Source organism: Arachis duranensis, chromosome 7 (assembly GCF_000817695.3).
Source record: "Arachis duranensis cultivar V14167 chromosome 7, aradu.V14167.gnm2.J7QH, whole genome shotgun sequence".
Taxonomy (NCBI): domain Eukaryota; kingdom Viridiplantae; phylum Streptophyta; class Magnoliopsida; order Fabales; family Fabaceae; genus Arachis; species Arachis duranensis.
The window spans coordinates 287,011-299,286 of record NC_029778.3 but is presented as its reverse complement, the minus strand read 5'-3'; the positions used below and the strand labels follow the sequence as shown (position 1 = coordinate 299,286).

The following is a 12,276-nucleotide window of genomic DNA, read 5'->3' as shown; positions in this document are numbered from 1 at the left end:
TAATAAATTAAAATTAAACTAATTTTCAAATTATAAAGATTTAATTAAAACATTAATAGAATTGTAAAAACAATAACATAATTAAGCTTATAATATACTAATTGTCATGAGCCAGTGGAATATAATATACTTATAGTTTATAATGATTTCAATATTTTAGAATAAAAATCTGTGAGAATAAGATAGTGAAATAACTTAATACTGTTATACATGACATAATACTGTGATACATGACAGTATATATCACATGGCTAACTGTATAAAATTGAAGGCTATTGCTATTTGGAATATATGTTCAATTTTAAAATTTTGATATTTTTTCTTAATTAGGACAACCATGGTTAAAAGTTAAAACATTCAAAAGAATGCCATTTCCATTAGAAAAGTAAAACGATAAATATTGAATACAACTCGAATAATGTTGTTATGATTTCACATTTTTTTGAATAAGGAGTTAAACACAAGTAAGTTATTTTTTTAATAATTATTATTTAAACAAAAAATAACCTGTTAGTATTTAGTAGTATTATCTTTAAATAAAAAATCAAATAATTTCTAAAAACCAAATTATCATTTGAAAACATATTAATATTTATGAATAAATTTTATTTAACTATTATAAAAAAATTTGATTATTCTTTGATATTTATTTGATTGTAAAAAATAATTTTTTATCATTAATTATTTTATTAAATATAGAATACAACAATTTGTGTGTGCACATTGTTTTTTTAATAAGTTGTTGTCTTTTTTTAACTTAAATAAACTAAACAAAGAAAAATAAAATAAATAAAACAAAATAACTACTTAAATATAGGGACAGTTCCGTATAAGACTACTCTTAAACTTCTCCCAAGGTGAAGGAAGCTCCACATGAGAAAGTTGTGATTTCATCGCCATCTTTGTCATAGTGTCTGCCATCGTATTTGTATATCTCATAATCAAACGAAAGTCAACACGTCAATTCTAATGTATGATATCTCTTATTTTGAGCACCAATGAATCAATAAATCCAAAATAATCTTGGTGATTAGTAACAAGATTAAACGCTTCCACAATCCACACAATTCGTCCCACAAATAACATCTCGTTGACTCACATCCCAAGCTAAAAGATATTTTTTCCAAATAGCAAATAATTTCCCTTGAAAATACTATTACTCTTAATCATTCCCAAATACCTGCTTTGTAAACTCTCATTACAATCTCTAATAACACAAGCAAAACCAACACTATCGTCCGAACTAGGATAACTAACATCACAATTAATCTTAAAAGTACAAGTGGATGGGGATTCCAAAAACTATTTAGAGTAGAAGGAATGGACATATGCTGTAATTAAAAAAATATTCCTAAACTCTTTTTCTTAAGTTAATGCCAGACAAAACACTTTTTTCGGAGACCAAGTTTCATGAGGATTAAAGATGTCATTATTCCTTGCTCGCCATATCCACCAAAGTCTCGAAAAAAAACTTGAACGGATACTCTCCGCTATGATACAAGAACCAGTTCTTCAAATCCAAAGGATGACAAGAAATATCCAATCTATATGCTATACAAGCTGAGTTTTTGGACAATTTCGAATACAATGTAAAACCGATTATTGGCTAGAAAAACATCTTGGGCACCTATCCGATGATGACATCCCTCTTCTGAAGTAAAAACTTACAGTAGGAAGAACCTCCTTAAAACACAGCCAAGCAAAAAAATTGTGCTTTTCTGGAACAAGCTGGCGCCAAAGCTAAAGCCAATTTTCCCGCTCCTCCCAACCAAACAGCTGCTTACACAACCACAAGTAACCATTACTTGAGTCATAGACTTTGGCAGCAGACTCAAACTAATACCAACTCACTTCCGAACCTACTTGCACATTTAGATTGTAAGAGAAGATATTACCTTTTAAATTTTGAGATAAATGAGAATAAAGAGTATTCAAATGCCACCTACCAACCGAACAAATATCCTGTATCCGGAGATTCGAACAAAAAATGTGAACATAATCCATCTCATTAGATAACCGTCCTTCTCTCCTCCAGTTAAAAAACAAAAAATTCTAGTTCAAATCTCCAATACACCAAAAAAAACCTATCATTCAACACTTTTCAAGCCTTGCAAAGACTCCTCCAAATAGGAGAGTCATTGTTCTTAGGGCAACTAAAATAGTCATATAAAGATTATCGATATTTGGCATCCAACAATTGGACCCATAACTTGTTTGACTGCTGAAAAAAAGTCCAAACTAGCTTCCTAAGAAGAGCAATATTCACACAATAAAGATCTCTAATTCCCAAACCTCCATATTTTTTTGGAGTAACCAATAGCTTCCAACTAACAAGATTCAATTCTCTTCTATCAACTTATCATTTCCAAAGAAAATTCTTCATCATAAACTCCAATTTACTAATGATTCATTTGGAAAAAATAGAGACATGCATCTGGTATGTAAGAATAGCAGCTGCAACAGAATTAACTAAGTAGAGTCTACCAACCCGATTGAGTAAACTCCCTTTCCACGTTGCTAGTCTACTCCAAATCTTATACAGGACACCATTGAAAGCTGAACGAGTCACCTTAGAATGGCTAAGGGTAACTCCAAGATACTTGCCCAAGTCCTGAACAAATCTGATAGAGTATACCCCAGTGAAAACCTCTTTCTTTGTTGCAGAGATATTCTTGGAGCAAAGCGCTTTAGACTTTTTTCACATTAATCTTCATCCCAGATGCTTTGCAAAAAGTCTTTAAAATTAACATCACATTTTGCACTTATTTCTTTGTAGTTTTACAGAATAGAAACAAGTCATCTGCAAACATTAAATGAGATATTCTTGGTCTCCCTTTAAAAATAGCAACTGACTCCCACAAACTTAAATTAATCTGATAAAAAAATAAAACATGTCAATCTCTCCTTACATAACACAAAAAAATAAAGTAACATAGAATCTCTTTATCTAAAACTCCAACTAAGAATAATATTATTCAAATTATTCTCATTCTAAAGGATAAGTTATTGTTTTTAAAGACTAATATAAATACATCATAAATTTTAAAAATTAATCAAAATTAGATTAACGTCATTTTGATCATAACTGGTGAGGTTTACCTATTTTTTTTCCACTCCCAAAAATAAAAAATATTTTAATATTTAATATCATTTAATTTGTTTTTTAAATAAACTTTAAATTTATTTGAAAAAAAGTGTTATAACCAAATTAATATTAAAAATATCGGGTCTGCTACACATACAAGCATACAAGCAACCAAGTTGGCCCAGCCCAAACACGAAACACGCGCATGAAAGAGAGATAAGATGCCGCGTCCAACTCACGCGCTGAGCATTCGAACGGTTACGTATGGGAGACTCTTCCACTTCTTCCACTTCTTCCATTTCTCAAGGCACTTTCAAAACAACGAAACCCTCTCATTTTCGAGCGAAAATCAACTTTCAAAATATACAAATCGTAGTTCGAAAACTTCATCGAAACAGCATCAACCTCTCTGTGAAAAAGAATCTGAAGAAAAAACACACGAAGAATACTCAACGTAAGTGCATTAAAATACTGTATATTTCACTTTTCTTCTACGTCGTTCTGCTAGGGTTTACTGTTACTGTTGCTTCTTTGTTATACGTCGTTCTTCTGAGTTATACGTCGTTCTTCTAAGTTCTACGTCGTTTACATTGTTATTCTAAGTTCTCCTGCTATTTTTGTTGATTTTTGGGGGTTTATTCCGTAGATTCGGGGGTGTAAACTGCTTAACCTTGTAATGTGGCTTTATATTGAAGCATGGCTGAGTGATATCTGTCTGATATCTATATGTATGTATCTGAATAATATCTATGGGTGTATCTCACTGTAATGAATGGGTGTATATTGTTTGACATTGTTGGGTGTATCTGAATAATATCTATGGGTGTATCTCACTGTTGGGTGTATACTGCTTAACCTTGTAATGTGGCTTGATATTGAAGCATGGTTGAGTGATATCTGACTGATATCTTGTTGGGTGTATCTGAATAATATCTATGGGTGTATCTCACTGTTATGAATGGGTGTATCTTGCGAATATCTGGCAGTCTTGACTCATATATATGGCTGTATCTTACTGTTATCAATGGGTGTATCTTAATTGTTATCAATGGGTGTATCTGAGTCATATATATATGGGTGTATATTACTGATGCCTTTGGGTGTATTTTTAGTTTCAGAGAAAATGGCAAAACCAAACTAAAGACCTGAAATGTGCCACACATCTCCTGAATGATAAGTTCAGAAACATGACTGAGGAGAAGAAGGCGATTGTGAGGGATCTTGGATTCGGTGGGTTGATGCACATCCCACCACTGAGGGTGAATCACCAACTCTTGAGAGAGTTGGCAAAAAACTTCAAAATTGGGGAGAACAAACTGAGGACAGGATATGGTTCTTTCCATATAACCCCAAAAAAAATAGGTGATGCGCTTGGCATCAATGCAACAGGTAATTAGCTCAAAATTATAGATGTATATTAAGTTGTTGCTTGGGTGTATATTAACCTGATGCTTGGGTGTATCTGAACTGACTTGGATGCTTTGTTGTTTTTCTTTTTGTAGGAGATCTATTTCCTGAGAAAGTTGACTACAAGAAACTTTCTGAATCTGACAAAATAATTTATAAAAGATTCCAAGGTAAGACCCTCAAAAGTCTTACCAATGATATGATGCAAATCGGCGTTGGCAACGAAGAGGAACGCCTGATGTTCAAGAGGATATTCATCCTCTACATACAGATGGCGTTCCTTTTGCCAACGACGATAAACAAAATATCGCCGGTGCACCTGGTCCCGATTTTTGAGATGGAGGGCATAGAGGACAGAAACTGGGTGGGGCATGTCTTGACCTTCATGATCAGGGGCATAACAGACTACCAGGAGAAGAAGAAGAAGGCAATCAATGGCTGCCTCTTCGCCCTCATGATAATCTACTTTCACCTTTCAAAAAACAAACGCAACAACAGGGGTGAAAGACCACCAAAGCCATGGATTGCCAACTGGACTAAGGAGCAGTTGGTGAAAAGAATGAATGAAGAGAGAGAGGAAACTTTGGTGAGTAATCATAATAAGTTGGTGTACTTTATTTACCCGAATGGTGCTAACTAAAATATCTCATGTTTCAGGGGATTCTGAATTTGGCAGAGACAAAAGAAAAAATGAGAAAAAAAGAAAAAAAACAAAAAGAACAGGAAATAAAAAAAACAAAAAAAGGAAGGCGAGCTCAACATCGTCTTCGGAGACAGAAACTACCGAGAGTGACACTTCTACCTCTGAGTCTGAGGTCAAGAAGACTCGGAGGATTCGGGAATTAAACACCCCGGCAAAAAGGGGAAAAAGTAAGTACCATACTTGGGTGTAATTTCCTTAATGGGTTTGGGTGTATTTTGTTTGTCCACGTTGGGTGTATGTAGTTTATTAAGCAGGGTGTGTTTCGTTTGCTGCGTTGGGTGTATATTGTATACTCAGTTGGGTGTGTCTCGTGAATTGAATTGGGTGTATTTTTAATATGTTGAAAATGATGATTGTTTGACTGTAGAATGGACTCAAGAAAAAGAAAGCAGAAGGAAGAGGAGTCAGATTCTGATTCAGAATCTGAATCTGAATCAAGTGACGAGTAATGTCCTGAAATTATTACTCCTTTCTTTTGGCTTCGTTATAAAGATTTCGTGTATTAACTGAGGTGTCTTTTATTGACTTATAGGAGCGAAGAATCATCTCCTGCGGAGAAGGAGAAGGAAAAGAAAGAAACAAAAACAACTCCAAAAGAGTAAGCACTTCTTTCATTAATATTCTGTGATAAAATTAATTTTTTATTTCTGATTGGTATTGTTTTTTTTTTCCACCCAGAACACCACAAAAAAAGAAAAAAGTAGTTGTGGAGGATTCACCTCCTGAAGAAGATCAATACTTTGACGGGTACAGTACCTCGTAAACTATCCTACGGTCTATCATCGTAATTATCTTTGTTAACGTCTTATTTTATGAATGTAGTGAGACATATGAAATATCGAGTGACGAACTCGATGAATGGCTAGGGGAAAACGTTCGTAAATCTGCTGCAGAGGGGTATGTCTTGCTGGGCTGTGTATTTGAGATTTTGGTGTCTTTTGTTTGCTAATAATTGTATCTTGTTTCGCAGGGACAACCAGGCTGACCTGCGATCGACAGAAGGTCGCTATGTGTCCTCTGAAACGTAAGAAGCTTTATTATTTAATAAATTCTTGTTATCGTGATTTGGATGAATTCTGTGAAACAATATAGGTGTATTCTGTGCATCAAGTTGGGTGTATCTTTATAACTAAGTTGGATGTATATTTGTTTTGAATAACATGAAATCTGTTTAGACTACCGGCTGTCAACTTGGGAAGTGATGATACTTCCTCTCAGAGACGCACAGAACAGAGCAGTGTAAACCAGCCATCTCAGAGCATGTAATTTCTCTTTCAAATAACCGTTACTTTTCTTCTTCTAATAACTTCTACTTCTAATTCTGTATATATTTTTTTTAGAAAAAAAAGCCCTTTATTATTTTATTCAAGAAAAAAAAGGCAGCAAAAAAAAGCAAAAACTGCAAGTATGTAAGTTCTCAAAAAACAAAGTCCGTCTTCTTTTTGAATTGTTCGGGTGTATTTGTTGACCTTCTTTGGGTGTATTTTAGGTTGACTCTGGATGATTCGAATGTGATGGTTGTTAGGGAACAAACGCCGTCGGAAGCGCTTGCAATGTGAGTTATCCAAGAATATTTCAACCTTATAACCTTATTATTTTCAAATACGTTGTTAACCTTTCATTTTTATTCTTGTTTAGAGTCCCGATCCAATTTTTTGTGCCGCCATCCCAGCAAACAACCACTGAGACAGATTCCGAACCAACCCCTATGCTACAGATTGAAGGGGCTAGAGAAACGTAAGAAAATAGTATTGGGTGTATATTTATTTAGGGTTTGGGTGTATATTTGCTATGAGTTTGGGTGTATACTCTTCCTGATCGATTTTGTGGAACTGTGCAGCACTCCTGAAACCCCCAAACAACATCAAGAAACAACACCCAAGCTTCCCCCAGCTCCAACAAAAATGTAAGTTAATTAGACTAGAATCAATCTTTGCTTGTCATCTGTATATTCTTACTCTCTTTCTTATACATAATGATGCAGTCATCCAGACGCCGAGGAAGCTGCTGCCCTGTTGATGATGGCACGGACAGCAAGCTATGTTCCTAAAACAGATCTGCCGATGCCATCATTCAGCCTTGGATTGACAGATTCAAGCCAGGAGGGGGCGTCGACGCAGGAGACAGAAAGGGAAAAATCTCCAGAAGCTGCAACTATGCTGGAACAATTGGACAGTTTGGTCCAAAAGTTAGCAAGCAGTACGTCAAAGGGAAAAGACGAAAGTCCGCAAATTCGGAGGGAGACTGGGGGACAAAGTTCTGCTAAGATTGAAACACCGGGGGGAACAAATCAATTTCCGGATGATATGAAAGAAAAGTGCTACATCTGGGGGACGAGAGTGAAGGAGGATGCAAAGGGCAATACTAACGAGTTTGAGGAGATATGCACTCTGACTGGCCAAGGACAGTACATTTTGATGAGAACGCACCTTGCATCCCTCGAGGCAAACAGTGATATAGAAAGTCAGGTAATTTTAGACTAACATTAATGTTTTTTCACCAAAGTCAACTGCAATGTTTAATAATTTAAAATTGATTTCTAGGTTGTATCTGCCATCTGCCTCATCCTAAACCAGAAAAAGGAAAAGAGGTTTCATGCACAAATATACTGTCTCCCCCCAGATATTGTGGTAAGTGTTACTTCTACGAACTTTGGGTGTATTTTATGAATGGGTTTGGGTGTATTTTTTTAGCTTAGATTGGGTGTAAGTTGCTTATGTTCATGTTTTCATTTCTTGTATTGCAATTCTTGCAGAGCATGGCACTTTCGGATCACCCAAAGGGGGAATTCATATCTCCGAAAACAAACAAGGAATTCAGCGTGGAAGCCTACCCCAATTTCATTCCCTTCATAGATAGAAGAAAATTAAGTTCGCATCCATATGTAAGTTTTTGTTTCGTAAATTTGTTAGTACGCTTACTTACTTATATGCCAGATAAAATAACAGACTGTTGAAATCTGGCAATCCTTCAGATTTTTGCTCTTGTTTGCCACTCGGGACATTGGTGGTTGTGGCTAATAAATACAAGAACGCGGAAATGTCAAATACTTGACCCGCTACACAAAAAAGCTCCAAGCCCTGAGAGAAAGGAAATTAATAAATTCACTGTAAGTTGCCTCTGTCTTCTTTACTTTAATAGATAGGTCTATTTTGAAATTTGAGTTGGGTGTATATTCCATATTAAGTTGGGTGTGTCTTGTCAATTGATTCGGGTGTATTACTGACTTGTTTTGGTATTTAAGGGATATGTATTTTCAAGATTGATAGCATATGCCGGCGGGAAACCTCTCGAGAAAGGCGAGAAGGAGAAGGAAATTAAAGCGCCATATGTTAAAATTTCAGGCCAAAAAACAAGGTACAGATTTGTGACTCTGAACCTTAAACTTTCCTAAATGAGATTTGTAATTTTTTTTCTTCGATATTCAGCTATGACTGCGCTATTTACGTAATGAAGTGGCATGAGTTAATAGAGCCGGAAAACATTAAAAAAGGGGAAGTATGAATGGGATAACTGGACACAGGTAACTGTCTTTAGAAGTATATAACTCTGTATTACTTTACTGAATTAATATTTCTGTTTAAACATAACATACTTTTTAATTGTAGGAGGAGGTGGACCACTACAGAGTGGAATATGCTTCCCGGATACTATTCAGTGAGTTGAATAGACAGAGAGATCAGGCAATCAGAGAGAGTAGTGGTATAAGGCTGTCGAAGCCATCCTCTGTATTATTAAGTCCGTTTTGTCAGATTAATTCTGAGGATATAGAAACTGGGTAGTTTGTAAATTGAACAAATGATGTAAATGTTTGTGATGTATATATATTTTTTCCATGTATATTTTTTCCCATAGTTAAAATATCTGTGCTGCTAAACTGTCTGTGATGTATTCAAAAACTGTATTACAGGTGGTAAAACATAAAGCAAAAAATCAAAGCATACGCATGTTATAAATTGTTACACCCAACACTAGTATAATAATACACCCGAGGTTGAGTAAAAATATACACCCAATTGTCTGTGCTGTATTCAAAATGAATGAATTACATCTACTAAAATATGAAAAAAAAACATCAACTGAAATATACCCCCATAACCTGTGAATTTTTACAGCTCTTGTTCTATATGTATCTATATATCTCTCTATATATAAATTGTCTATTAACAAAAATACACCCAAAGGTAACAGGGATTTTACACACATACTCCCTATAACTATACACCCAAAGAGTTATCCCCTGCTGCTGGTACCCTGAACTGATAATTTATAACTTGTCCCTGGTATTGGCTGCTACTTGAATGCACCGCTGATGCAGCATCAAACAGGTTTATCTGAATATAACACTCACACATTAGCTAAACTATTAACGAGAAAAATAAACTCAATCGCCACAAATTTAAAGAACATTACATTTACCTCGCTTAAAACTTTCGTCTTCTTCTTCTTTGTGGCATTTGCAATCTGTTTCTCGAGCTTTGAACCTAGCCTGTTTTTTGGACGTCCTCTTGTTCGAATCCTTGGCGGGCTTTGAAGCTCATTAACGGATTCCAAGTTGGCGTCTTCGTGCGATAAAGAGGATGTCCCCTTCCTTTTGGCTTTTACTGCTTCCATCTCGGCCATGACGTTATCGTACGCACGGTGCAGAATTGCAGTCAGCTCCTCTGATTCGGAGGCAAATTCGCAAATATTTTGCGAACGGAAAACAAGTTGGTCGAACCTCTTGCTTCTTGGCTCAATTAGTGGCTCGTCGTGGCTGCTCTTGATGTGTGTGTGTCGCCTCTTTACCTTCTTGCTCCATCGTTCCAGTATGTACCTAGGGGACACTTGGCTAACTTGTTCGAAGCTTAACACGCTTAGTGCGTGACGGCACAGTATCCCTCTCGACTCGAATAATAAGCATTGGCATTTTACCTCGGCTGCAACTGAGTCGTAGGTAACCGCGAACTTGTCCAATATTGAGCTGGAAACTTGTTCTCCGACTTCGTATACTGAATAGCCTAGAGCAGAATTCTTTAATCTGGTGATGCAATTTGCCTTTCCTCTGAATTGGGCTTGGACTTCCCTAAACTTTGCCTGGGTGTACGCATCTTGAAACTGAGTTTCGATGGGGGATTTGGTTGCACATGGTATGACCGTATGAAAATCTGCAGCATCTGATTCTCTCTCTGCTTGCTCCCTACTTCCGAGGAAATTATCGTACTGTTTGACGAACTGAATGAGCGAGCTGTTCCGGGTGATGTACTTGTTAAAAAATGAATGCATGCTCTCGCTCCTTTGTGTGCTTCTCATCCCTGCCCAGAAGTGGTGGTCCAGATAAACAGGAACCCATATGTGACGGTCTTCGTACAGATCTGCATAATACACCCAAACACACACAGTAAAATACACCCGAGAGACAGTACAATTTACACCTCTGCTGCAGAATTTAAAAACACATTACCTAAGAGCCACTTGTTGTCGGCAAGACCAAAATTCACCAGAAAATCGTTCCAATTCCTATCGAACGAGTCTTTGCTGTGAGAGTTCCAAACAACATGGCTCATTTGTTGTTCGATATCGGCGTGTGCCTTGTACCCGTTTAATTTGCTTGGAATCTTCTTCATGATGTGCCAAATACACCAACGGTGAACTGTTGTTGGCATACAGGCCTCTAAAGCCCTTTTCATTGATGCGCACTGATCGGTGAGAAAACCTTTCGGAGCGTTTCCTCCCATGCAACGAAGCCAGCATTGAAATAACCATTTGAATGATTCAATTTCTTCGTTCTTCATCAAAGAGCATCCGAGAAGTGTTGACTGGCCGTGGTGATTCACCCCGACAAAAGAACCACAGACCAAATTATACCTGAAACGAATTGCCATGGTCCAGAATGCAAAATCATTAGGTACACCCCAACAAATGCTTAGAATACACCCAATGAAACGGCCAATATACACCTCTGCCGCGGATTCATAAAAATAAATTAATTTAGCATCATAAAAAGGGACAGTTTGTTACCTGTTTGTATTGTAGGTGGTGTCGAATGAAATGACGTCTCCGAAATACTCACAGGCCGCTCTGCTTCTTGCGTCGGCCCAAAAGGCCAGCTTAATCGATTGATCCTCCTCGAGTTCGAGCTCAAAAAAGAAATTCGGATTCTTCTCTTTCATTCTTAAGAAATATTTCCCGAATTCCTTTGCATCTTCTTGTTCGGAAACATTCCGCACTTCCCTGGTAATGTAATTCCTCACGTCCTTTTCGATAAAATTTAACTCGCGGTGACCCCCGGCAGCCGCAACAAATGATTGGTAGGTTTTGCTTGGTCTGATACCGGCCTCGTCGTTATTCTCTATCGTACGACGAATGGACATGCTTAGTTCCCTGTGCTGTTTGAGCATCTCTGCTTTGCTTGGACAGCAGGGGTGTGAATGATCCAGCACAACCTTTGAAATGATCCAAGCACCGACATCCTTCAATGTGTGTATATAAATTCTTGCAGGACAGTTTAAACCGGCTGTCGGATTGGTCTTCTCGGTTGGAGATATTTTAGATTTCCATTTTCCCTCTCTGCTACATGTAATCAGTTGATTCTTAATCTCGTTTCCCTTCCTATTTGTGCACCGAACTCTTGTAGAGAAACCTGCAGCCTTGGCATAGTCCCTGTAAAATTTTCCGGCATCTTCAAGGGTCCTAAAGGTCATTCCAACCTTCGGAACAAGCTCGTCATCAACAACAGAGAGAGGCTGCACAATAAACCATCAGAACTGTGAATACACCCATAGATATGATACAAAATACACCCAATCATGTCTTATATGATACACCCGAACCGAAACAACTCAACCACAGAATGACCTTTAAAGCCAAAAACTGTGAATACACAGACTGCAGAATACACCATCTCAAAAACTAAAAACACACACAATCATGTCTAATATAATACATATAATACAACTGAACAACAACAACTCAATTAAAAATAACAAAAAACCAGTAAAGTGTATATACACCCACACTTATAGCTAAAATACACCCAAAGAAGAATTGATCTACACCCGAGCATCTGCTATAAATTCCAGGTAATTAAACAATGTTCAGC

General features: G+C 36.8%; 2 protein-coding genes and 1 long non-coding RNA gene across 3 annotated transcripts; 2 read left to right on the top strand and 1 right to left on the bottom strand.

Moving 5' to 3' along the window:
• The first annotated feature begins 5,318 nt into the window (after positions 1-5,318).
• Positions 5,319-8,140, top strand: LOC110273640 (uncharacterized). Its single transcript, XM_052252032.1, has 13 exons — positions 5,319-5,362; positions 5,563-5,640; positions 5,728-5,793; positions 5,874-5,942; positions 6,018-6,092; positions 6,166-6,219; positions 6,371-6,457; positions 6,685-6,750; positions 6,834-6,932; positions 7,036-7,101; positions 7,180-7,663; positions 7,951-8,079; positions 8,132-8,140. The coding sequence occupies exons 2-13, from the start codon at positions 5,564-5,566 to the stop codon at positions 8,138-8,140; spliced, it is 1,281 nt and encodes a 426-aa protein (XP_052107992.1). The 5' UTR covers positions 5,319-5,362; position 5,563.
• Positions 8,141-8,200: 60 nt separating this feature from the next.
• LOC107457684 (uncharacterized) lies at positions 8,201-8,686 on the top strand. Its single transcript, XR_008001579.1, has 3 exons — positions 8,201-8,304; positions 8,440-8,552; positions 8,624-8,686. It is a non-coding gene; the product is annotated as an uncharacterized LOC107457684 (long non-coding RNA).
• A 1,917-nt stretch (positions 8,687-10,603) lies between these two features.
• LOC110273831 (protein FAR-RED IMPAIRED RESPONSE 1-like) lies at positions 10,604-12,044 on the bottom strand. The gene is made up of 3 exons (XM_052252031.1): positions 11,196-12,044; positions 10,856-11,042; positions 10,604-10,795 (listed from the first exon to the last, which is right to left on the bottom strand). Exons 1-3 carry the CDS (start codon positions 11,876-11,878, stop codon positions 10,604-10,606), a joined length of 1,062 nt encoding a protein of 353 aa, XP_052107991.1. The 5' UTR covers positions 11,879-12,044.
• Between the last annotated feature and the right edge of the window lie 232 nt (positions 12,045-12,276).

What these genes read in the sequence shown, in the direction of transcription:
- LOC110273640 (XM_052252032.1), top strand. Translation starts at nt 5,564, where the DNA reads ATGGACTCAAGAAAAAGAAAGCAGAAGGAAGAGGAGTCAGATTCTGAT. An exon ending in GAAGATCAATACTTTGACGG is followed by an intron (nt 5,943 to 6,017) that starts GTACAGTACCTC and finishes TTATGAATGTAG; the next exon opens with TGAGACATATGAAATATCGA. An exon ending in CGTAAATCTGCTGCAGAGGG is followed by an intron (nt 6,093 to 6,165) that starts GTATGTCTTGCT and finishes CTTGTTTCGCAG; the next exon opens with GGACAACCAGGCTGACCTGC.
- LOC110273831 (XM_052252031.1), bottom strand. Translation starts at nt 11,878, where the DNA reads ATGACCTTTAGGACCCTTGAAGATGCCGGAAAATTTTACAGGGACTAT. An exon ending in ACCACCTACAATACAAACAG is followed by an intron (nt 11,043 to 11,195) that starts GTAACAAACTGT and finishes AATTCGTTTCAG; the next exon opens with GTATAATTTGGTCTGTGGTT. An exon ending in AGTGCGCATCAATGAAAAGG is followed by an intron (nt 10,796 to 10,855) that starts GCTTTAGAGGCC and finishes CACATCATGAAG; the next exon opens with AAGATTCCAAGCAAATTAAA.